At 40.7% G+C, this 25,257-nt stretch overlaps 2 protein-coding genes across 7 annotated transcripts in view; both read left to right on the forward strand.

Moving 5' to 3' along the window:
- PLCXD2 (phosphatidylinositol specific phospholipase C X domain containing 2) overlaps positions 1 to 17,583 on the forward strand; it is a 59,041-nt gene extending 41,458 nt beyond the window's left edge. Inside the window, exon 4 of one of the 2 annotated variants that reach the window (XM_007985845.3) lies at positions 5,217 to 11,386. In XM_007985845.3, coding sequence (XP_007984036.1) covers positions 5,217 to 5,376 — 160 coding nt within the window. In that variant the 3' untranslated portion in view covers positions 5,377 to 11,386. Of the gene's footprint in view, positions 1 to 5,216; positions 11,387 to 17,111 lie in introns of those variants that run through there. The other variant, XM_038003305.2, reaches the window with a different exon arrangement.
- The window catches only part of PHLDB2 (pleckstrin homology like domain family B member 2), a 235,325-nt gene continuing 227,197 nt past the window's right edge, over positions 17,130 to 25,257 (forward strand). For 4 of the 5 annotated variants that reach the window (XM_038003297.2, XM_073009709.1, XM_073009710.1 and 1 more), the window contains exon 1: positions 17,131 to 17,196. The gene's annotated coding sequence lies outside the window, so the exon portion shown is untranslated. Of the gene's footprint in view, positions 17,197 to 25,257 lie in introns of all 5 variants that reach the window. The other variant, XM_038003302.2, reaches the window with a different exon arrangement.

Below are 25,257 nucleotides of genomic sequence, written 5' to 3' on the forward strand. Positions count from 1 at the left end.
GAGCTTAAGTGACCCCAATCCATACAGCTAGTAAAAGTCAAGAATACCTCTCAGACTCTGGCCTTCTGACTGTTAGACCACTGCCCTTTTCAGCGTTGGACACTGACTTGGATACTGCATATTTTCCTGCTTATTCTTTTCTGCTCCACGGGTCTGAAGTTGTCTTATTAGTACCTGAATCTGAATCTGGTAATATCTCACAGGTTACAACTGGTAACCCACAATGTCACAAAGCTTTTCATACCGGTACATTCCTAAAACTCTAATCTGGCTGCAAGTGACACATTGGCCCTTTCCTTTATGATGAGAGATAATGATGCTGGCATGCGCCCAAAGCCAAGGGATCCTACTATGCCGGAGCCCTTGCACTCCTGGTAGCAGCAAGCCAATGTCCCCAGGCTTGGAAAGATACTTTCTTTGGCATCTCGTCCCCTGCCGGCTGTAAGAGTATTGCAAGTATGCATCATGCATTCCTAGCCCTGCATATCAACTGAAGGAGGAAAATACAGCTCTGGTTGAGTTTGTTCCAAAAGGCCAGTACAGAGTGTGGCTGTCATTTCCTCTGGGCTGTTGAACAAACATAGGACCTTCCCCTGTGTACCAATACCCAGAGGGTCTGTCCTAACAACTGGTCACTGGCACTGGTGGTCAGCTGAAACCAAGAAGAAAAAGACAGGGTATGTTTTCTTACAAATGTAGAGGTGGTTTCTCAGCAGGGATGTAACCCGCTAACTCTTCGATAAACTTTGGAGCTAAGATCTTGTTCATTTTGGTTCAACACCATAGAAGGAAGCCAAAGAAATACAGCCATCTGACTTAATTTCCATGGTGGTTTCTTCCAGACCTATAGAAACCTGAAATTCAGGTTCATGGCACTCCCACTGAAATCAAATGAAAATGCTTTGCCTCAGCCTGAGGACAGAGCATCCATGAACTCCAGAAGGGAACATGGACTGAAATTAGAAGGCCTGAGAGTGCAGCCTGACATGCTCCCGGTTCCAGGGTGCGTTGTTTTGTGCCCCGTCCCATCCCCGCCATCCCCAAGTTCACATATTGAAGTCCCAACTCCCGGTTACCTCAGAATGTGGCTACCTTTGCAGATACGGTCTTTAAAGAGGTAATTAAGTCAAAGCGAGGATGTTAGGGTGGGCCCTAATCCATTCTAGTTGGTATCCTTAAAAGAAAAGGAAATTCAGACACACAAAGAGACACCACAGATGTGTGTTCACAGAGGAAAGGCCGTGTGAGAATGCAATTAAGAAGGCGGCCGTCTGCAAGCCAAGGACAGAGGCATCGGGAGAAACAAAATCTGACGACACTTTGATCTTGGATGTCCAACTTCTAAAACAAGAGAAAATACATTTCTGTCGTTTAAGCCAACCAGTATGTGTTATTTTGTTTTGGTAGCCCTAGCAAACCAGTGCAGTCCCTGAGCAACAGGGTGGCCTTGGACAAGTTTTCTGAGGTCTCTGAGCTGTGGTTTTCTCACCAGTTAAACAGGATTAATAATACCTCATCAGATTGTAGCCTTAACATGAAAATGCCAGCCACTGTGGCTGGCACAAAACAGACATGCCATCCCTATTTGTAAAGACACCCAGGAACACCATGGACCACCCTGGTTCCCAGCTGGGCCCCAAGGTCAAAGGGAAGTTTTTAACCTCCTGCTCTGCCATCCATGGGAACTGTTGCCTCACAGGCCTGTCAGCACTGTCAGGTTCAACCTTTTGCACAGATCCCTTGTCCTGGTAAATACCAAGAGTTGAGAAAATAAAGTAGCTCCTCTTCACAGTGGGTTCTGCATTTCCCCTTCTTTGTACTTAATCCTGATTATTTGATCCTTGCCTTGGAGAAGGTTGACACATGCTACCCGAAGCTGACACAGAGCTCTTTGTCACCGGAAACCACAGGTACATAACCTTTCATCACATTTCTCTGCTCAGGCTGCAGGGATCCTCCAATGTGAGGAGGCTCTGGCTGCAGTGGCTGGAGTTGCCCCAAGCCTTCGAGGCTCATTTCCCGGTGAGGACCAGCAGAGGGCGCCTGCACCTCATACTTCAACACTGACTCAGGTTTTTAAAATGAAGTCTTGAATCTATCAGGCCTGATCAGTACTCCTGTGTCGCTGGTGTGGGTCATTGGTCTATCTTTAAGGAAATCTGTATTTGCAGCTTCTCATTTCCAAACGACAACATGTTGTCACCTAAGCAGTAGGATGTGACCTCTTTAAGGTGTAGTTTCTTACCCCCAGCCACCAAATATTTCTACCTCACTCTTCCAGTTATGATTCCTTCTCCCCACCCCCCTTTTTTTTTAACACACTTACCATATCACAGGAACTCTTCTAAACACTTTACATGTATTATTTTGTTTAATTCCCCAAAAATCTGTATGAAGCATTATTATCTCCATTTTAGAGGGAGAGGCAGAGGGACCACGAACTTCAGTAAGCTAAAGTCATACTGAGGTGATTAAGTCTTCAGGAGTCCCCGTTCAAAATGGAAGTACCCCTGGGAGGGTGGTCTATTAAGTAATAATCAGCTATGAATATAAAAATATAGGCCAGGCGCAGTGGCTCACGCCTGTAATCCCAGCACTTTGGGAGGCTGAAGCGGGCGGATCACGAAGTCAGGAGATCGAGACCATCCTGGCTAACACGGTGTACCCCGACTCTACTAAAAATATAAAAAATTAGCTGGGCGTGGTGGCGGGCACCTGTGGTCCCAGCTACTTGGGAGGCTGAGGCAGGAGAATGGCGGGAACCCGGGAGGCGGAGCTTGCAGTGAGCCGAGAGGCCACCGCACTCCAGCCTGGGCGACCGGGCAAGACTCTGTCTCAAAAAAAAAAAAAAAAAGATAGATAGATAGATGGATTTATGATACGTGTTTTAGCCCGTGGCTGATTGTAGAGTCCACTGAGAGAGGGAGGAGACCCAGGACTGATTATAGTTGTTATGATAAGAGAAAAAGAAAGCGGAGAAGGACAAAATACTACAAGGTCTGAACAGGGCTGTCTGGAAAACTGGGGAGTCAAGATATGTGCCGATGAAAGAAGGGCAGGCAGCGTCGAGGGAGAGAAGGAAGAGAGGATGAGTCAAAGAGAGGGGTACCCAAAGAAGAGAAAGTGGCCAATTAAGATAATTAACTTTGCTTATTCTCATTTTTGACCTAGACCAGATCTTCCTAAAAAATCTCCAATTCCTTAACCAAAACTTGAGCCCTAGTTTTTTCTGTCTTCCTTAAAGCATTCTCAGCCTACTGAGTATGTATTGAGCTGTTTTTACTATGATGTAAACTGTGAGTACACTTTATTGCTTTCTTCTCTGTGCTGCCTGTGGTAGTTTACACTTTCTACTAATGCAGAAATGATCACATTGAATTGTCATTATTCATTTATGTCACTAAACAACTGGCTGTTACCTAGGAAGCCTTTGATTAATAAAATGAGACTGAAAGACCATCAGTGAGACAACTGATTAAGTATTGGTCTATTAAGAAGCCACACTTAGTGATCGAATAACTGTATATCCATATGAAAAAAGTAAGCCTTGACCTCCTACTTTATACCATATACAAAAATCAATTTGAGATGGTTCTTAGAGCTAAACCTAAAAGCTAAAAACCATAAAGCTTTCAGAAGAAAACACAGGATATGTTTGTAAATTGAGAGTGAACTGAAGTGGTTCTTAGATCACAGAAGCCATAAAAGAAAAAAATGGACAAATTAGAATCCATAAAATTAATTTGGCTCATCAAAATATGTCACTGAGAAAACTGACAGACAAGCTATAGACTAGGAGAAAATATTCACAAAATATATCTGACAGAAGACCAGTATCTAGGCTATATAAATAACTTCTACAACTCAACAATTTTTTAAAAGAAAATGAAAAAATGAGTAAAAGAATTGAACAGATAACAGTTTTACTCATAATATCCAAAAAACTGGCAATAGCCCAGTGTCCATCCAGCCAGTGTAAGAAAATGGATAAACTAACTGCAGTATATACATACAATGGAATTCTCTATGTTGATTTTAAAAGACAGTGAACCACTGATACATGCAGCAACATGGATGAATTTCAGAACAATTATGCCAAGTGAAAACTCACATGAAATAATTTATTTTTCATGGCTTATATGAAGTTTTAAAACAGGCAAATCTAATCTACAGTGGAAAAAAAATCAGTATAATTGTTGCCTCAGGGAGGATGGTGCAGGTGTTAATGAGGAAGGCGCTTGCAGGAACTTTCTTGAGTACCAGTTATGTTCTATACCTTGTTATGAGTTTGAATTATGTGTATGTATTTGTCAAAACTTGGCAAGTGTACCATTAAGATTTGTGAATTTTATTGAGTGTAAACTTTATGTTAAAAAAGAACAAATTAAAAACAGATATTGAACTCTAGTTAACCATATGCATACTGAAGTACTTAGGGAATGTGTATAGATGCTTGCAGTTGGAACATGTCAAAAATACAAGATGGACTGATGGAAGGATAATGACAGATTGATGGATAGATACGTAGTAAGCAAGTATAGTTAATGGTGGGATCTAGGTGGTGGATATATTTGCTGCAAAATTCTTTCAGCGTTGCCATATGTCTGAATATTTTCATGATGAAAAAAATTAAAGAACCCATTAAAACCAAGGCTCTTGGTCTTAGTTTTCCTTTTTCTTTTCTTTTTGTTTTTTTTTTTTTTTTTTTTTTTTTTTTGGAGACAAGAGTCTCACTCTGTCACCCAAACTGGAGTGCAGATCTTGGCTAACCACAACCTCGACCTCCCAGGCTCGGGTGACTCCCCCTCCTCAGAGACAAGGTTTCACCATGTTTCCCAGGCTGATCTCAAACTCCTGGATTCAAGTGGTCCACCTGCCTCAGCCTCCCAAAGTGCCGGGATTACAGGCGTGAGCCACCGCACTTGGCCTGATCTTAGTTTTTCAAGTTCCTGTTGACATGGTATTTCTTTGATGCTTGAAGCAAATAATCTCCTCTTCCAGCAGGGAAACCCTGGAAAGTGTAATTTTGTAATGGAATAGAGAGCACTTCATCCCTGAAGGAGATATAAAGCTTAAATGGAAATACCTCTGAAAGCTTGTGCTCTTATTAACATACTTTTGTTATATTAAGGGAAATGTTTTATGTCCCTGTCTGGAGAAGTCCTTCTAAGCTGTACTGTATCCACTCTCTTCCTCCAACACTTTCCTCTGTATAGGAATCTTCCTGCCATCCTGGACTGGGTGAAAACTCAGAAACCTGGAGCCATGGGTGTCAACATCATCACGTCTGACTTCGTGGACCTGGTGGACTTTGCTGCGACTGTCATCAAGTTGAATGACCTCCTACAGGAGGACACAGCTCTAGCTAAATGCTGATTTAATTTTTAATTTAACCTTAATGTTGAATTTGTTGATCCAGGGTAGAGTTCTAAAGGATGTCCTGTTAGGATGGCCCCTGGGCAGTGATGGTGAAGTAAGAGGAAGATGGCTTCTTTTTCTCCCTTCCTCACAGGGCCATTTAGATAAAATTACAGGGCTATTAATTGCATTTTTCCCAAACGAGACTTTTTTAAAAACTTAAGTCCAAGGGAAGAAAGCATGCTTCATGTGACCAAGGTCAGGACCTCCCCAGTGGCTTATGGTGGTGAATGGAATTTGGAAATAGGATCTCTAGGACCCATTGGGGTACTGAGTGTCCCCCTAATTGGCCCCGCTCCCTATTGTCTTCCGGGATGCTGTGTTTGAGCCAGTGAGAAAGTGGAACCAGAAACACATTCCTGGTGAAAAAGACTGGCTCATTGCGGGTGTGGACCACTGTCGGGATGGAGCTAACATCAGCCTGGGACTCTGAGGGGGAAAAGAGCCAAGCACCAGTTCTCTCTAGGATTGTTGGATGTCACCACTTCTCTGAGAGTAGGACTCATTTTTCACTAAGATGTTTCAAACACAAGCTGTTCTTGCATAGCGTATGCTGGTAACTGGTCACCTTCATTCTTCAGATAAACAGTGCATACTACCCTTAGTATCAGAAATATGCTTCCCAGTTTTAAAACTTGGATTCCTTTCTATTTCTTTTGGCCCCTTCTTAAAAGTGAAAAGAACAATGGTGGAAGATCTTTTCAGCATGAGGCCCAACAAGAGATAGACATGCATGTTTGTTGCATGCCTGATATCTTTTATTTAATTCTACAGCTTTTCCAGAATGGCTGCCAGGTAGAGCACCTGCATCATTTTGGCAGAGTCCTCTTTGCAGTGGGGTCTTCAAGCCTGATCTTGGAATTGCATTTTATTATTGTCTGCCTAGGACTCAGGTCCGCGCCGTGGAACACAACGCAAAGTGGAGGGCACCTTATCCGTGGCACCATGGAAGCAGGTGCAGGATGCATGGGAAAGTGCAATGGCATTAAAGGAGGAAGCTCCACGTGGGTTGGGAGCCATTCTGTAACTCCTTGAAAACAAGACTACCTCGGGGATATTTGGGATGACTCGTGTGTCACCAAGTGATGATAAATACCTAGTGCTGGAACATTTCCAGTCCTTCTCTTGATGGTTCTACTTTCTGCAGGTTGTTTTGAGCCTACCAATCACTACTGCATGGGGGCTTTGAAACTCAAGAGGGGGTATTTTTTTTTTTTATTGATAAGAGGTGCTTATCTATAAAGGGGCCCTCTTGTGTTTTGATTGACTTATTTATTTATTTATTTATTTATTTATTAATACATTAAATATCTGCCGTGCTTCTTACATCAAGAGCACTCACACAGGAGCTTACTGCACTTTTCTTATCCAGGATGGATGCTGCTATGGTCTTTCTCTCCTGAACAGGACCATGCATCTCAGGGCTGTGAGTGACCCCTGACTCTGCTGTTCATGTCCTGGCTCCCCCAGTCCTCCTGGGGACAGTATACATGTGTGGATGCGGCCTAGATCTGAGAAGTCACTACCAAGCCATGCCCATGAATGAAGATAAAATGGGTCGTGAAGAACTATTCGTTCATAAGTAGACCCTCTGGAAGAGTGGTGAAAAGAAAGGACCTAGAAAGAAAACTAGGCATGGAAGTGTGTGCACTTTTCTGCTCCTCAGCACCATCTGAGAATCCCTAAGGAAGTGGCAGCTTCTGGATTCTTAAGAAGGAAATATAAACATGGAGTCCCGAATGGATGTATGCATTTATAAAGATTGTCAGACTCTTCTTCTAGCAGTTTCCTGTTTCTGTTTTTGATGCCCATAGATGGATTTTGCATGTTGCTTGCAGAGAGGGGTGTCCTAGGTGAGCTACTAAAAGCACATGCACACCCCCGACTCTTGGTCTTCCACCCTATACTTTCTGTAAAATAATTTAGGCCCTCGCTCTTAGCTTGCACACCTTGAGGAGGTCATAATAGAAATGCCTCTGGGAAAATCTGGTTGAACTTTCCTTTTTTTGCATTTGAACCCCTCCTCAAAGGATTTTCTGAAATAATGTCAAATTCTGTAGGGCCTTCTGTGCATAAGAGTAAGAAAGTGTGTTCCCTCGCTTTCTAAACTTTCCTTCAATTCTGATGCTAACCCCTCATGACAAGCTCTGAAATCCCTGGTCTACCCTCAGGGTTTTATTTTTTTTTTGTTGTTTCATTTTGCTTTTGTTTTTAATTTTTGGTCAATTGCTAGGGGCTAGATCATTTCCCCACTTTTTACCCTTTGTTACTTGGCAAAGAGATAAGGAGGCAAGAGGAGAATTACTGTTCTCTGTTTTATTTGAGCCTCGGCTTTGTCCAGGTGTTTGGTGCTATGAGGTCAGGTGTGTTGACAAGTATCTACACAGGATGCCAGTAACATCCAAGGGCTGCTGACTGTTCCTTGAAATGTTTACATGATTTTGTCCTTTAGTTCTTAAATATATGGTTGCACTTCACTTCGGTTTTAACATTTAAGTGCACCTCAGTGTTTGCATGATAAATGTCATCAAGCATGACACAAAAGCCCAGAAAACTGTACCAAGGTTGCATGCACGGAGTCCTGCTCTGCATGGTGCATGCAGGTGCTTGCTCCTTCATGCTGCTTGGAGCTGCCAGCCTTGCTTGCAATTTGAAAAATCTGCACAAGAGTTCTGGGAGATAGGAGGATTATTTACAGTTTTCCCTTGATAAACACCTTGCATCGGCAGAATCTCTGACTCGAGAAAAAGTTGCTCATCATATTGTAAAGGATGTGTGCCTTCTGCTCCTTGACCATAAGACCAGATAGGAGAACTCAGGCGTGTGGGACAGAGGGAAAATAGATTTTAGGTTCATAACTCATTCTGCAACTGCAAACAATAAAATAGTGACCCAACCACATCACTTATTCTCACAAGTTCTAGAGACCTTTCAGATCAAAACAAGTCTCTCATACTTGCTCAGAACTAACTTGAAGATCAGCTAAGAAGCTACTTGATTGAGCCAAAAAGGACTTTAGTTTCACAGAATTTGAGGTCATATTTATTCTGAAATGTAACTAAGCTATTCATGAGCTCCCTGGACCATTTCCCACACAGCCACATTTCCATGGCTTTGTGGCAAAGGGGACCATCAAAGGTTTTAGTTCGGTTAGAGTAGTGTTTACAGGCTTGAACTTTGAACCTTTTAGAGATACCACCATGATTTCATGGATACAGAAGGATTGGAGAGAGAGGTCGAGATGGACTTAATGGAAGGGAATAAGTTATTGAAGATTAAATTTTAAATTAGTGGCAGACTCCAAGAGGGTCATGCCAAAAAAAGTTTTTATATTTGCTGTATTAAACTCAATAGTAATTACGTTTAGTCATTTTCCTTAGCAGTGAATCTAAACCCTGAATTACTGAGAGCAGTTAAGCCACAGTCCCAGGATTTTATTATAAACTCAAAGAAAAGCACAAAATCTGAGCCCAGGTAATGATCCATCTTAGGAATCCTAGTTCTTTTTACATGATCTCATATTCATCCAAAGAAATTATGTCTCTTCTCAATAAGACAATGTAGTAGAGTATTCTGGAATTAAATGCAGTTTTATGGTGTGTCAGGATTTTCTATCTCTGGTTTTCAGAATCTTTCTGGTTTTCAGAAAGTGCTTCCCAATGAGACATTCTACCTCCCAGCTAGGAGGCTTAGCACAAAGCTAAAGGTGGAGCAACAGAAGAAATTCAGATGGAAATGAAACTACTTCTTCCTGGAAAGTAAAAGAGCTACAGGAAACCAGTTCGTCCTGCAGATTTAGTTCATGCCACAGTTGAAGTTTGTGTGATGTTTCTTGTTAGCTAATTTCAAGTTTTACTGTTAGATTCTAAGAAACAGAGTGGGCTAATGATTGGAGCACAGCCATGAGACCCCGCTCCGTTAGCTGAGCATGTGATCGTGTGCTAAATCTTTCTCGGTTCCTTCATCTTTCAAGATGCTGTCTGCTACTTTAGTGCTGACTGACTTGCAAATCTTGGTTGACTAGCTCCCCAAAACATAAGGTCCCTAATGATTGGAGGCTGTGCAGATGTGCTATTCTTCCTTCTGTGGCTTGGGTGGAGAAGCTGCTTGGGCTTATTTCCCAACAGGGTGACGTAGGATGATAGAACTTACCTACGAATGGCACCTTTGATGATCCATATAATGAAATGCGTAGAGCTTAACGAAATCTGCCCACATATATGTGGGCTCTGGAGAGGTGGGCTTTCCCAATACATGCTAAGTAGACTTGTTATGCCAAGAGGAAATGAATAGAAATGATAACATCAAATATCCAAACTGACAGGAAGTTTGTTTTGCATAGCATAGAACATGGTTGCCTTCTAAGTTCCACTAATGTTCCAGGATATCTTGGCCCTCTGCCTCAGGCTGCTGCCTGGTATTTGACACCATAGCTTTGTCACTTAAAACCATTGCCTTGGGACACACAGAGTGAACTGTTTGAGTGATAAGTCATTTAGCTAGAAACTTTACCCTTAATTTCAAATGATACCAAACAGCTCATTACTACCTACCCCAAGGGATACTCTCCGTAGCTTCTGTATTCCCCAGTTTCCTTTTAGAAACAGGGACACCAATAGCACTAGAACCCTGAACAGGCCCTAACCCAGAAGAATACACTACAAAATGCAATTGATTTTCTCAAAATATCACAGTCTTAGACACTATACAAATAATTCAAGAAAACTCTCTCTACCCTACAGTGAATATAGTGTTCTATTATGTTCTCCAAAAATACTTTTTTAGGACTTTTCAAACTCATATCTAAGCCAAATAGTTTAGATAAATATTTACCCTTATATTTGGGGGGAATTCAAGCTCACACTTTGCCAAGGCAAGCCCATCAATAGTCTACAGGCATATTTTGTGTCATTCCTTCCCGTCTCCTTCATAGAATACTACTTTTTCCTTTTGTATCCTGGCCATTCTCCATCATTGCTGATTATTGCTAACCACAGGATGCTGGCAAAGCTTACAGTGATAGGCACATGTGTTTGGTGATGTCCAATACACTCTTATCACAGTGGTTATTGCTTCTTACTCTTTTCAAATGCATTATTCTACCCCTCAACCTACATCCAATCATTAGAACTATACCTGATTAGAGCCCAGAACTTGGGACCAATACTTAATTCAAATAGCAGGGGCTTGATCACAAACATTAAGCCCAACAAGAAGCACAGCACTTTGAAAAGTCAAATAGGCCTTTGGTAGCTCTGTACATTTGCAATTTTACATTTGTTATTAGTTTGTAGCACTAATAACAGTTCAGTCGTGAATCTATAGTCTCAATATGGTAAGTCTTAGAACATATTCTAGAAATAGTGGTACCTTGCTGCTATTATAGTTAGTAATTTTTACCCCAATATAAGTATTAAATACAGATTGTGTATGCATTCTTTGTGTGTATATGCCAACTGTACTACTTAACCTCACTGATCAGCAATTAGAAAAATACAGAAATTGTCATAGTGAAAATAAGTCTTGGTCAATTCAGATGATACATGACCCTGATAAATGCTCTAATAGATATGATATTTTGTCCTGTATTGTTTGTTTTACAATATGGTGCATGTTGTTTGCTAAGTTAAATGATAATAATAATAAAGTATACCAATTTTAAGGTTATAATTAAAATTTTGCATATATGCTTCTTGATATTCTGAAATGTATTCTGTGGCTTAGTTATCTTATTCATATACATTTCACTTGGCTTTTTACCCCTAGGAAATGATTGTTCAAGTATATATTTTGTCTTCTTTCTTGTAATTTTGATTAAACTGCTTACTTTAACTTACAACATTGTAAAGCCAGAATACCTCATTTTAACAGTGAAAAAAACATGATGACCTGATGTGTTCTCTTGTATTTGATTTGAACTACCTAAATAGGCTTAACCCTAATAATAAATATACAGTTTTGACAGGCACTTTTCCTTTGGTTGGATGATATTTTGTTATTGGTCCACTTCTAATTTTGTTTTAAAGAGTTATAAACTCGGTGTCAATAAAACATCTTGTTATATAATATTGGACAAAAACCCTCTCGAGCATGTCTGACACATATTTGGATTAAGTAAACGTGCTTGCAGTCCCCAAGATTGAGCGGTGCGTGAAATGTGTACACAACCTTGACCCCATGCTTTTCCAAGCTTCATCCTTAGCAATTCAGTTATTTCCATTAAGCTTAGACCAGCTCTTATTGACATCCATACGCACATCCACACTGTACGCATGACCACCATCTCTACCCACATTAATTTGAGTGATTGCTAAAATGCCCAAAAATAAAACAATGCAGAGATAATGTATTTGTGTATACAAAGAGTAAATAAGGGTGGACCTGCAGCTTCTGCTGCAATGAAGATGTCAATATCTTCCTCGTTTCTAATTATTTTTAATAGAATATCCAAGACCACTTAATTTAAGTGAATTCTGTGTTTCCCCTATCCTCTACAAAAATAATTGGTTGAGTTAAGACTTTTTTTATGAATTTAGCAGAGATCAAATTAATTCTAAGTAACTATTAATTTCATATAGTCAAAGGTTTAAACAGGTAAGTAAGAATAATTATAAGTGTTGAAGTTACCATAGCAATTTAACAACATAGTCATATTCGGAATGTTTAACTTATATTTATAGCTATTGTTTAGTAAATCTACCATACTGTCCTCTGGTTGGTTTTACCACTTACAGTCAATCCTGTGCAGTTTTTAATAATAAATTGCATGATGTAGATAGGGCTGGGTCCAAACATAAGCAAAGTGTGTATAACCTGCATGGTGCAATTGCAAAGATACTACTGGCCTGCCTCAATTTCTGAACATATACTTGGTTATAAACATTGCCTCTATAACAATGGAGCTCTCACATTATGTATGAATTATTTTATATCATCTATTCACAGATTAATTTATCATATTACAACAAGGTTATGAACATTCTATTTAGCACAGAAGTTAAGTATAGGCATTTCAGAAGTGCACAGACCTGGGTTTCTGTCTCAACTCCATACCCTGGCTGAGTAACCTTAGGCAAATTAACGTCTCTACCTACATAGAAGATAGGGCTAAAAATACCTACCATGAAGGGTAATTGAGAAGACAAAATAAGGAAATGCATAGAAAGCATTTTAGCACAGAGCATGGCACATAGTAAATACTCAAGAGTAGCTATTAGTCTTAGTAATAAGGGACTTTGCACCCTCCTCCTTCAAGTGGCACCCAACGATCCCTTCAACATGATAAACTTTGTGTTGATTGGTAGATGATTTAGCAGGAACTAATTACTGAGAGGTAAGTCAATATAAATGTGGATAGTGAAAGAAAATGTGAAAGCCCTTTGTGTGGCAAATTCTTGAGGCTCTGCAGTGGAAGGTCAAGGCAGCTGGATGGTGCTGAGTGATTAGACTTGGTCATTCATCTCTCTGTCTCTCTTTCTCTCTCTTTCTCTCTCTCTCTGGGTGTATATGTGTTTGTGTGTGTGTAGGTGAGACAGGGATGGTTGTAAGGGGCAAAAAGTAGAACAGTAGGTGTGAGGAAGGCACTAGAGACGAAGTCCTGGGCTTTGGCTATTGGTGGTTTCCACCTCTGAAAGCTTCCTAATCTGGTGGTACTCATATTAATATATATTTCTGGACCTGATCCCTGAAGATTATGATTATTTATATGTTAGGGCATATCTTAGAAGGAATACTTAGAAATATATATGTTGGTGTGTAACCAGTTGGAGAGTTATTGAACCAAAAATGCATTACTCAGAATGTAGCATTTATGCCACAGGTGATATGCAAGATGATGTAAGTTGGAAGATGGCCATATCCTTAAATAGCATTAATATCATTAATCACTTAATCAGTCCTGATTAGTCAAGAAAGAATTCTCAGTTTAGTAATGAAACCTCTCTATCCCTTGCTTATCAACCAAAACCAAAAAGGCGATAGTATCTAACTAACATTTACTCTCATTTTGTTCGCACTGTGTTTATGTTGTAGTTACCTTCTCTTTGTAGCAGGCAGTCCTAGGTGTTCAATAGTGATATAAAGTCCCCTTTCAAAATAAATTTATCTAAGTTTTTTGAAGAGCCCACTGTGAAAAAGCTATGAGAATGACCTAAGTTTATGATCCTTTCCAGGTTGAAAACAAAAATACAGCTAATTGTACCATTCATGTTTGCCTAGAACTGGGTTTGACTTTGTTCTTCCTAAATATTTCCTACTAACTAAATACATGAAGAAACGACCATTTGGAATAGAAAATTATCTGTTGTTTTTCATAAAGGAACTTCCTTTATGTTTTCGGTGGAAGTCCGTGCTCAGATAATCTATCTCCGTGTTGTCCTGTGGAGCAGTTTAAACTAGGGAAAGAAAGGTCATGGAGTCACTGAGTCCCATCTATGGCTGAGCTTGACAAACAAGAAACGCAGAGCAAACTCCATTTCTTCAACTTTGAAACTGATTCCTTCTCTGTTAATCCCTGAGGTCAGGTTGCCTGAATGTCCTGGATTTTTGTTGTGTTTTTTTTCCTGAGGAATTCTTCCCGATCAGCAAGACGTGATCGTGTTTATCCCTCTGCAAATCTACTCGGTATGACCAAAGGAGTGTTATTATTTTTAAGACTTGAAACCTTTCATTCTCAGAGAGGGTGGGAGGTTGCAAGGGAGGGACAGTGGCCAAAGCCCATGTGCCTCAAACCTCACCCGGGATGGCCTGGATAAGTGCCAGTGAGACAAAAGCACTAGTCAGACCAGGGTGTTTTCACAGCTGGGCAGTGTTTTTGGACAGCATGGGTGGGGAGGAGGCCACAGCAGTGTCAGCCTCTGTCCAGTAGCATCTTGCAATTGAGAGAAGCCTTAGGCAGGCAGATGGCTTTAATCTAAGGAGCTAAGCATCTAAAGAATAGGATTTCTCCTGTAGAGAAAGGCCATAAGAAGCAATGTTCTTGTAAAAGGAGGCCACTGAATGCTGTTTTTTGTTTAACCTGAGAACTGAGCTGCTTTTTAGCCTGGAGACTTTCCTACCTTGATCCTCACTGGGCATTTGCACAATCCAGTTCCAGGAGGTGTTTCTAGGACCTCCATGAAGTGTAAGGAGATCTGGAAGAAAACATTAAGCTGCCTTTTGCAAAAACTTCCCCCACCAACAACTTGTGAGTGTAGAACTAACTTACCTGTGTGAACATCAGAGGGGCAGTGGACTACTTCGGGGGGCTGAAATGCCCCAAACTGACATATACAATTTTAGATGTATGTACACTTTTTTCTGGTAGAGGACCCATAACCTGCATCAAATTCTCAAGGAATTTATCATCTTAAAATGTGATAAACCACCGCCTTTCAAATGCCTATGAGAATGCATTACCATTTAAATGTTATTAAGCAAGCAAAGCTGACTAATTGAGGCTAGCACTGGCAAGTCTTGGTCCTTCCTATAAAAAAAAAAAATCTAAGATTCTTGTAGAATTGTTCACTATAGGTGTTCTGTTTCGAGAGGTAAGGTCAGGTCAAACAACATGAAAAGAAATAGACTAGGCCAAGTTCAAGAGATCCTAAGGAATAGTTAGATGAGACCCAGCAAGAGAGTGTGGTCAGAGGAGCCAGCAGAACCAGGCACACTAGCAGACAAGAAATGGCAGGGGCACTATATGAAGACTTGGGCACCACATTTCAGAGGGAAATGGGTAAATTGGAGCCTTCTTAGAGAAGAGCAGCTTGGAGAGCAAAGGGTCCAGAAGTCATGTCACATGGAAAACTGGGGTAGTTGGAACAGGAAACATTTGGAGCAAGGTGACAGGGATATCTTCAAGTGTTTTTAAATTGTTGCATGACTTGAGTTTAGAATATTATGGCTTTAGATATAGAAGGGATCAAAGAACATTTGTACAAGGCATTAATGTTATAGGAGAGAAAACTGAAAGCCAGAGAGAACTGACTGGCTAAGGCAAAGGTGGGACTAGAATCCAGATTCTGATTCCCTTCCCAGTGCTGTTTGCCACCATTTCCAGCTGCCTCCCCGAGTGCCTTATGTGCAGGGAAGAGCTAGGACCAATGAATGACCATTTTAAGAAGGTCGAGCTTAGCTTGATAAAGAGTATTCCTTTGTAGAATAGGAAGCTAAGTGAGACAGTGATCTCACCATCATAAAGAGTATTTCTGAGGGAATGTGTATTCATGTTCTATAGTCCCTATAAAAGATTACCACAAACTCGGTAGCTTACAACAGTAGTTTAAAATGGTCAGTGCGGCCACGCTGCTTCTGGAGGCCCTAGGGTAGAATCCACTTCCTTGCCTTTTCAGCTTCTAGAAGTGGCCTGCATTCCTTAGTTCATGGCCCCTTCCTCCAAAGCCAGCAGCATAGCAATCGCTCACCCTGCTTCTGTCATCTTTCTTTTTCTTTTTCTTTCTTTTTTTTTTTTTTTTTTTTTTTTTTTTTGAGATAGTCTCGCTCTATTGCCCAGGCTGGAGTGCAGTGGCACGATCTCGGCTCACTACAAGCTCCGCTTCTTGGGTTCACACCATTCTCCTACCACAGCCTCCCGAGTAGCTGGGACTACAGGTGCCCATCACCACGCCCAGCTAATTTTTTGTATTTTTAGTACAGATGGGGTTTCACCATGTAGGCCAGGATGGTCTCAATCTCCTGACCTTGTGATCCGCCCGCTTTGGCCTCCCAAAGTGCTGGGATTACAGGCCATGACATCTCTTTCTCTTATTCTGACCTTTCATAAAGACCCCTGTGATTACACTGGGCCCACCTAGATAAGCCAGGATAATCTCCCATCTGAAGATCCTTAACTTGACCACGTCTGCAAAGTCCCCTTTACCATGTAAGATAACACACTCATAGATTCTGAAGATTAGGATGTGGACATTTTTGGGGGGCTATAATTCAACCTACCACAGAACATATGGAAAGGTTTATTGATGCTGGTGCAGGTCTTAGAGCAGATCTGGATTCAATTCTTGGCTCCAGCACCTACTAGTTGCAGGACCATTACCCCTTTGAACCTTTGTTCCCTCATGCATAAAAAAGAAATAAAATCTCAACATTACCATGAGGATTTGTGGTAATATTCATGAAATACATAACATACAACATTCTCTCAATGAATGGTAGCCATATTTATTTGAAAAACTGCCAGATGCTTCTCACCATACAAGAATTTAATAGAAGAAACTCCATTATTACATGAGACATTTGATAAAGTGACCTGCAGATTTCCCTCTGAGATTGCTAAAATCTAAAGGAATAAAACTTTCGTTTCCTCTATAAACTATTCTCAGGGCCTCTTGTCCACTTCCCAGATGCAGTTACAAGGGAATCACTTTTCTGGATAGCCAATGGCTATCAGATTGTGCTTTCTGCTCCCTACAGTCCTGCCATCTGATTTTGCCATGCAGCTCTGGTTGAATTTAAACAGGAGTAGGAGTCTGTCCTGGTGTGTAATGATTGGCTAGACCAGGTGGCTGAGGCCAGGGCAGACTCCCTCCTTCACATCTGTCAACATACCTGGCTGCAAGCAAGTTGCTGCCTGTGACCACTGTCTGCAGAGGCCAGAGAGAGCAGGAAAGGAAGTGGAAAGGAACACCTCACCTTCATGCTTGGGGAAAAGGAGAAACCTGTGTTAATGTGTCTTCCCAATGTTCCACTCTCTTCAGCAATGGTTGGAACAGCCGTGGGTCATCTCTGCTGAGTCAGGAAAGAAGCTGAGGGAAGAGTCAGGATTGAAAAGCAGCAGACAAGGTAGGTGATCTCTTGGGTCATTGGCCCTTCTCTCATGATCACAAAATGAGCACCGTACACAGCCTTGTCACCAGAGTGTCTCTGAGGATGGTCTGCTGAAGGAGATATGGTAGACCCGGGTATGTGTCTGAATTCAGTCATTTTTCCATCAGCCTGTTCTGGAAAGCAGGCTGTATTTTCCTTCTGTCTTCTATCTCTTCTGAAAATTGTTGTTGCCCCTGTATGTATTTCAGAAACTTGGAAGGTTTTTAAAAAATTTTTCATTATAACAAATTATATGTGTGATTTGTTAAAATGATTTCATTGGTGGTAGCTCCACAAGCATGGTTTTGTTCCAGAATTTTCCTTGCATAATTTTTTTCCATTTTCAAGACATACCAGAGAGGACAGTGTAAGTATACTGTAGTACATGGTATAGAATAATATATTCTGAGAAATATACGGTCCACTCACAGGGCTGTCAATCTCATATGACAGACTCTTTCAGGAAGTCATGTGTATTTTTCTGCTTTGGAACCTAGAGAGTTAAAAGTTCTGAAATTACTGGAGCAGAATCAAGCCTATTTACCTAAGCTTATCACATCGGCAGCCAGGTCAATCATTTACTGGGACTAGGCCGCTTCTTACCCTGAGTGGAGGACCACCAAAGCCTTTGCTGGCCTGAGTCCCTCTGTAGAAAAGACATGGGAAACATAGAAGAAATGCTTCTCTGAAGCTATAGTCCAAATTCTCTTCTCACCAGAAGTAAGTTTTTCTCCTTCCCAGAATAGTAAATATCCCAAGGCCTCCCCTCCCCAGCTCAATGATAAACAAGCATGAGCAAAACTAATACGCAAACCTGATACCAATGCCACTTTAGGTACAGAGCTTGTGGCTGTGGAGGGAGCTTCCCTTATCACTGGAGGTCTATGGGGAAGAAGATGATAACTATGAAACAAGTTATTGAGTGATTCTTGAGGAAGAATAAAGTTATAAAGTAATCACCAAAGAAAACGTAGAAATTTTCCCCTTCAAGTCTATACATTCTAGAAATATGTTCTTTTTATCAAATATGATTCACTCTTCCTTAAGTCTGAATATAACTCCTCTAATTGCAGAAATGTTGTTATATTGTCACCACATACAACTTTCAGGCCTGTGTAGTGGTTCCTGGCTCCTGTAGTCATTAGTTAGAAGCCTGGTAATGCTGAGGCCCTATTTTTCTGAACTCCCTTTAGGGAAGGAGTTGGGTCATCTAGGGCAAGGTAATGTTTGACATTATTTTTGTCAATCAGTTGTGGAACTGAAGTGACTCACCTCAGGTAAGGTTTGTGGCTGAATATTTAGTGTCTGAGGCAGTTAACTAGATGCAAGAGTGGAGGCCATTGTAGACACAAACCCATGTTTGATTTTGGGTAAGTCTGTGCTACCTCCCAAGAATGTTGTGGAGAATTATGGAAAACTGATACATTTCTGTGAAGATATTAAGCACTGCAAAATGTTAAGTGTGAATCTGGCTGGCATCCAGAGGATGTTTATAGATAATACAAGTGATGGAGGTGGTTTTGACGAGGGAAAAGGATCTTGGGGTGATCAAATGTATTGGCTAGGTTGGGCATGGTGACCCATGCCTGTAATCCCAGCACTTTGGAAGGTGAGGCAGAGGATTGCTTGAAGCCAGGAGTTCAAGATCAGCCTGAGCAATAAAGTGAGACTCTGTCTCTACAAAAAAATTTTTTTTTTTTAAATTATGCATTGGCCATATTTCCCCACATTACCGAAGGCTGCCTTAGGGACAGACACACAGGTCTGATCTGTCCTTTTTTTGTAGCTTCTGCCTCAGGGCCTAAAACACACTGGAAGCCCCTAAGGGTATATCCAGCTTTTTCTTTCCATTTCCTGAATATTGGATAGTAAGTAGAGGGAGACTACTCTTCAGATTAACTAGATTAGGATAGGCATTGTCATTGTTTTTAAATGTTAGGTAGTTAGAATATGGAAGTTAATTAATTTGTCCAAAATCATGCAATTAGTCTGAGCCTGGATTCTACTCAGTTCTACCTTGTTCCCAACCCAGTGCTTTTCCCATAAGGTCATGGAGATGACCATATGGATAAGCATAAATTGAAGGGTCACTGAGGTAAGCAAGGCTGACTAATACAGTCAGAAGTTCTCCACTGGCTCTTGGATGTGCCATGCCTGAGCCACTGTAACCGAAAGGCCAGTACTGGACTTCCGAAAAGGATAGAACAGGCAAGAGCAAAAGGAAGTGTTTTTAGTTGTGGCAGTCACTGGAGTCTTCTCTGTTCTGCATATTTTCTAAATAACCCAGCTAATCCTCAGGCTAGGTCTTTGCCCCTTTTTATACTGTAGACTCAAATCCATGAGCCCCAACTAAAGTACAACATCTGAACTATTTCCAGAGAAGAAATGACCCTATCTCAATCTTTCTCAAGGAACTCAAGAATTTACTATCTCATCTCAACAAATATCCACCCATCTAAATCTAAGAGACTTGGGCACAAAGAGGCTTAACGCCAGAGAAACCATCAATAGTCCCTCCTATCAAGGCTCTCACCATCTGCAACCCAAAGATATCCATGTCGGCTTGGAGTCTAAATGGCTTGTTGGTGTCATTTGAGCAGTGAATGAGTAATGTACAGCAGAAGCCTTAATCCACCCCCCACCCCTATTTTCACTTTTGTTCAGATATGTCCTAAAGATTCCATTAGCCGTCTGTCATAAATTCCAAAGCAGCCACAATTCCTGAGCATTTACAAGATCAAGATAAAGAAATGCCATCATGAAATGAGGTTGACTAAATGTCTTTGAACAAAGGGTTTCTAATGACTTGCCTCACACGTATCTCAAGTGTGTGATAGCAAAGGCATTACAAATAGGGATTGCATCACCATGTCTACTAGTACCCTTTACTAATCAACTGACCTCGCATGAACTGTATTTACATGCCATCATTTTCATTAACTAAAACACTAGGAGAAAGAAAGTTGAAGCTAAAACACAAAGACTCATCACAACATTTCACCTGTATCAACTACTTACTATGAACTGCTGCCTTCTTATCTACACTTTTTTTCATTTAATTTTCATAACAAACCTATGCAACTTGCCCAAGTCACAGAGCTAGTAAGATGAGGTAAAATTTGAGTTGAGGTCTGACTCCAAATCCCATGTTCTTCAGCATTCTGTTCTGGGAAACATACTCACCCAACAGTGTCTACACTGTTCACGTTCTACATATAAAAGAGTAAAAAAAGTTCTTTCTAAATTATTTGATCAGATCCTTAGAGTACATATTTATTCCCCCTTTCCACCCACACCAGATGTTCTTGATGTACTTGAGTATAAGCATAAAACTCAATATGACAGTGGTTTTCCTCTCTCTAGAAAAGGAACCACAAAACACACATGCACACATACACACACACAACAGCAATTGCCCAAGAGTCAGTGCTTTGATTCCTTTCTGAAGCTGAGAGAGAAAATTGTTCTTATCTCCTAGTTTATAAACATTGTTTTGTTTGTTTGATTGATTGACTTTAATGCAATGTACAAGACAAATTTGTCATTTATTATACTCAACTTTTTAAAAATTTTATTTCTGCAGTGAAATTTCAGTCTTTGAAATCAGCTACATTTTTCAAAACTGTCCAGTATGTCAATAGTTGTATTTAATCTTCACCTCAGCCCTGTAAGATGAGTACTGTTTTCAGATGATATCCTTTCAGATAAGGAACCTGAGACTTATACAGGTGAATGCCCTTCTCAGTCTCACTCAGCTAAGTCCCTTAGGTCTTGGGATTCCAAATTTTTTTTTCTTTTTTAAATTAAATATTCATGCAGTTCCCTGGATTCCTAAGTCCTACAAATGGTAGGAATGGGGCCTACAAGCTTTTTATTTAATTTTCAGAAATTAAAAATGCCAAGTGAATACACAGCCTATTCTCAGGCAGAGACCATTCAAATATTGATTGCTTTGCTTTGGGCTAGAATTCTAACAGGTGAGTGTGGTAATGCTGTTATTCTAATTAGATTTTCATAGAGTAATGAAAATAAAGACAATAATTGTTACTTAATAAAATCTGCCTTAAAGTCAAAAAATCTTTCAAGCCCATGTGCCCATGAGCAAAATAAGGTATCAAAGGGGTTCTTGCTAGAAGGATAAGCCACCGCTCTCTTCTAATTAGTTGTGTGCCTAGAGAACAGTATACATGAGTAGGGGCTAGAGACCGCATGGTGTCTTGAGATGCATAAGCCCTCTCTAGCCCTGTAGTTAGATGGTCGTCTCATGAGTCAAACAGTTGCCAAGTGGTATGGAACCTAGGGAAGTCCTTCTACAAATTGAGAATCCATTATTGTAGTTTCAACCCTACAGAAACCAGCTAGAGTTACAGGAGGAAACCTTATGCCCTAGGAATTCCATTTCAGTCCTAAGATGTTCTGAAGGGTCAGGGAGCCCTGCATCAGTTATGCATCTGGAGATCAAGTGTTTTCTTATCCCTAATGCTTCACTGGGAATTGCCCCTGGCTGGCTGCCTGAGTCTCCATCCCATGCGACAGTCGTGTTGTCCACATCCTTGCTTTGGTGTTAACGTGCACCCTCATCATACTTTTTGGTACCCATTTCTGTGACCTCTGAGGTTCTAAGGATCTTGGTGCAGGAGAACCCATAGTTTTGGGCAATGATCAAGCAGAGTGAATGAAACTTCTGCCCCTGACCCACCCAAAACTTGTTTCCCTCCTCTCTAAGTTCCAAGGTCAAGTCTCCCATGAGAGCAGTAAAGGAACTGAAGGTCACAAAACGCTGGCAATTCACCATGCCTTGGAGGGTTTCCCAGAAAGTAAAATGAAAATGAGATTGTTTTCACATAAGACCTCTGTATTTGGAGGACAGGATTCAAATAGTTTGAATTTGTGATTTCACTGTGCACTGAGGTAACCCCCACAAAGTCTTTTTTTTTTTTTTTCGAAAGCCAAAATAATATCAAAAACACTTCCTGCAGAGAACCCTAACTAGGCAGAATTCTTTTTTGTCATCACTGGGCTGATGTTTTCAAGGATTCATTTCTCGAGATAAGCCTTATATAGTGCATTTGGCTGGAGCTCATGTGTACTTCTGTGGAATGATGGCTTTCGTCCATGGGGCCTACTTTGTGGTGATCTCATTAGGTTTCACAAGGTAAACAGCTGAAGACTTGTGGTTAGTACGTGAGCAGGCTTCAAGAGAAGAGAAAACCCAGGAGAGGTCGGCCAGAAGATGTTGCAGTAAATTGGCAGGTGGCAGGCTTCTCTCTATGACCCGAGGAAAGCCAATACCCCTACAAATTCCAAGGAGATGTACTTTCCATTTCAAATACATGTATCCCACAAAATTTAGCTGTGCTTCCTAGAAGGGAATCCTGATCATAGGAAGAGCTAATGCCTAGACTTCCCAGAATGTGACTGTTCTCTACTCAAATTCATCTCATTTTGCTTTTCTTTGTAAAATGAAAATTCTCCATTTTCCATAAGAATAGTATTGTTATAGAATATAGTTCTGTTGATAAATTATAGTCCAACAAATTAAACTAAAATAGTCCAACAGAGGCATCCTAGGCCTGACAGCACTGTTATCTTTCTCTGTGGCTTTATGCCAATTTTTAGACATCTTGATGGTGGCTCAGTTTCACATCTTTACTCATCTGCATTCTAATTATGGATAACCATAAACATTTATTGATGGGTTATCTACTCAGTTCAGCAACAATCATCTACTGTTTCCCAGAAGTGTGTTAGACACTGTCTTTGACATAGGATTAAATAATCTTGCCACTTATCGGCGATGAGAAGGTTTTAAATTTATCCAGTAGACCAACCACAGCTTCTTTAGAGCCCTCTATATTTGTGTGTATGTGAGTGTGCATGTATGTGTGTGTCTGCCTGTGTGCGTATATCTGTATGTGTATGTGTACTTTTAATCATTACGCAGTACCAAGAAGATAATGGGTTCTCAGTAAATATTTGTTGGTGATACTAAATTAGTAATAAACTAGGAATTTAATCAAGAAATTGATTTATCAAAAGAAAACTGGAATTGCTAGGGGAGACTAAAGAAAAGAATCGGAAGTGTTAACCATTGGTGTAGAGGGAATAGGGCATCGGGGGTCTACTTTCTCTTCTGCCAACCCCCAACTCAATGGTACAGCACATAGGCAGACCTCAGTTCTGTTTGATTCTGCTACTACACACACCAACAGGGCAACTCTGGGCAAGTCATTTCAGCTCTCTTGGCCTCAATTTTCTCATTTTCAAAATGGAGGCAGGGGATTGAGAGTATAACATCTCTAATGTCTTCTCTAGTTTTCATATTCTGTGTTCTGTGCAAAACTAGAAAAGTTTACTTCAGAAAGTTCTTTAAGGAAAATACAGAAATAATTTTAATTTCTCTAGGGAGATCGTTCCTATCTCTTGGGTAAATAAGGGGAATGAAAAAACTGCTCAAGAGATCCCAGCTATGCCACCTTGAAGATGTTATAAATTGGTGAGGCTGGGCATTGATCTTTACTAGAGAAGAAACCCATTTGGCTGGAAGAGTGCAAGAACCACAACTGAGTTCTCATGTCCAGCATTCAGCTTTGCCATGCCTGTGTGTCACTTATGCAAGCTCCAGCAAGCAGGCAGTCATGACTATCATTCTCTCTTTATAAATAAACGGAAGCCCTTAAAGGTGACGTGACTTGCCCAAGGTTACAGAAACATGGCAGTGAGTCAGATGGAACTGTGTGTGTTTGGAGGAGGAGAAGAAGATGACATTATAAACAAAAGGCAGAGAGTGAGGGACAGATCCACACCTCTTCTGAAGTTATTTTAAAAAAAAAAAAAAAAAAACCACAATGGTCACAGGCTGCAGAAAAGCTTTGAGTCTGCTCCGGATCCTGAGATCACCCCTGTCTGCCTACCTCTCCCGGAGCCACCCCAGGCGCCCTGCCTAGGGTTACTCTCCCAGGTTGTTGCTAACTGGGTGCCTGTGCTCGTGTCCCTTCTTGTAAGCTTCATGAAAGGCTATTTGTAATGAAAAGAGGTCATATCAAAGAAGGGAGACTGCATCCTCCAGGCCCTGAACCAAAAAGGCAGGTTTTTTTAAAGAGGAAGTCTGGTTTCCCTATTACAATCTGCAGAAATGAATGGTCCTCAAGATGACTAGCAGAATTATGACATTCTATTTCAAGCATTTAAAAAAAATTTTTTACCTGAGGTTACTTTACTTCTTTTTGCTCTCCTTCTCCACATGAAAAGGAAAGAATAACGCTTGCTCACTATGATACTGTATGAGAGAAAGCAGCCCAGGCAGTACAACTCAAAGGAATCTACTAATTGCACCAAACAGCAAGGCATAGCTAGACATTTCAGTAAATAAAGTGTGATATCATCATGGCCCACACTGGTTTATCTTATCACCCAGACCCATGCCTAGGGAGTGCTAAGACCCTGAAGAACCACAGTCACAAGTGATGGCAAAGAACCTCTGGTCCAAGAAGAAAAATGCTGAAAGAAATTGGGCATCAGTGGTCTTATGTCTCAGCAGCATTTAGAGGCTGCATCACTTTGCTGCCTGTTATTGTCCTTGCTAAATATGAGAGTGAGAGAGAGAGAGAGAACTAATTATCATCACCAGGGGATATCTGGTAATTTTCAAGGTACATGAAGAGGGCAGATGATGCCATAAATTCAGTAAGAACCCACTGATTTCTTGGCACTCTTCAAGTGACTTTCTGTTATACTCAACAAAAATCTTACTGAACATACCCACTTCTCTGTTTCTACTCTATTCCTAATATCTAACTAACTTCTTCTTAGGTAGTGTCTTGGGAAGAGGGATAGATAACACATAACACAATATATAATGCTTAGTTGACTGTCACAGCTGTATTAACTACACTCACTGTTTAGAAGCCACAAAACTAACAATCACCAAAAGTCACCCTTGGCTTGCCCCCCACGCCATATACATTCACTTAAGGTAGGATAGGAAGAGGACAGGCTTATGATACAACCATATAACATTTCTTAACGAAGTCAGAG

This window comes from Chlorocebus sabaeus, chromosome 22, assembly GCF_047675955.1.
Source record: "Chlorocebus sabaeus isolate Y175 chromosome 22, mChlSab1.0.hap1, whole genome shotgun sequence".
NCBI lineage: Eukaryota > Metazoa > Chordata > Mammalia > Primates > Cercopithecidae > Chlorocebus > Chlorocebus sabaeus.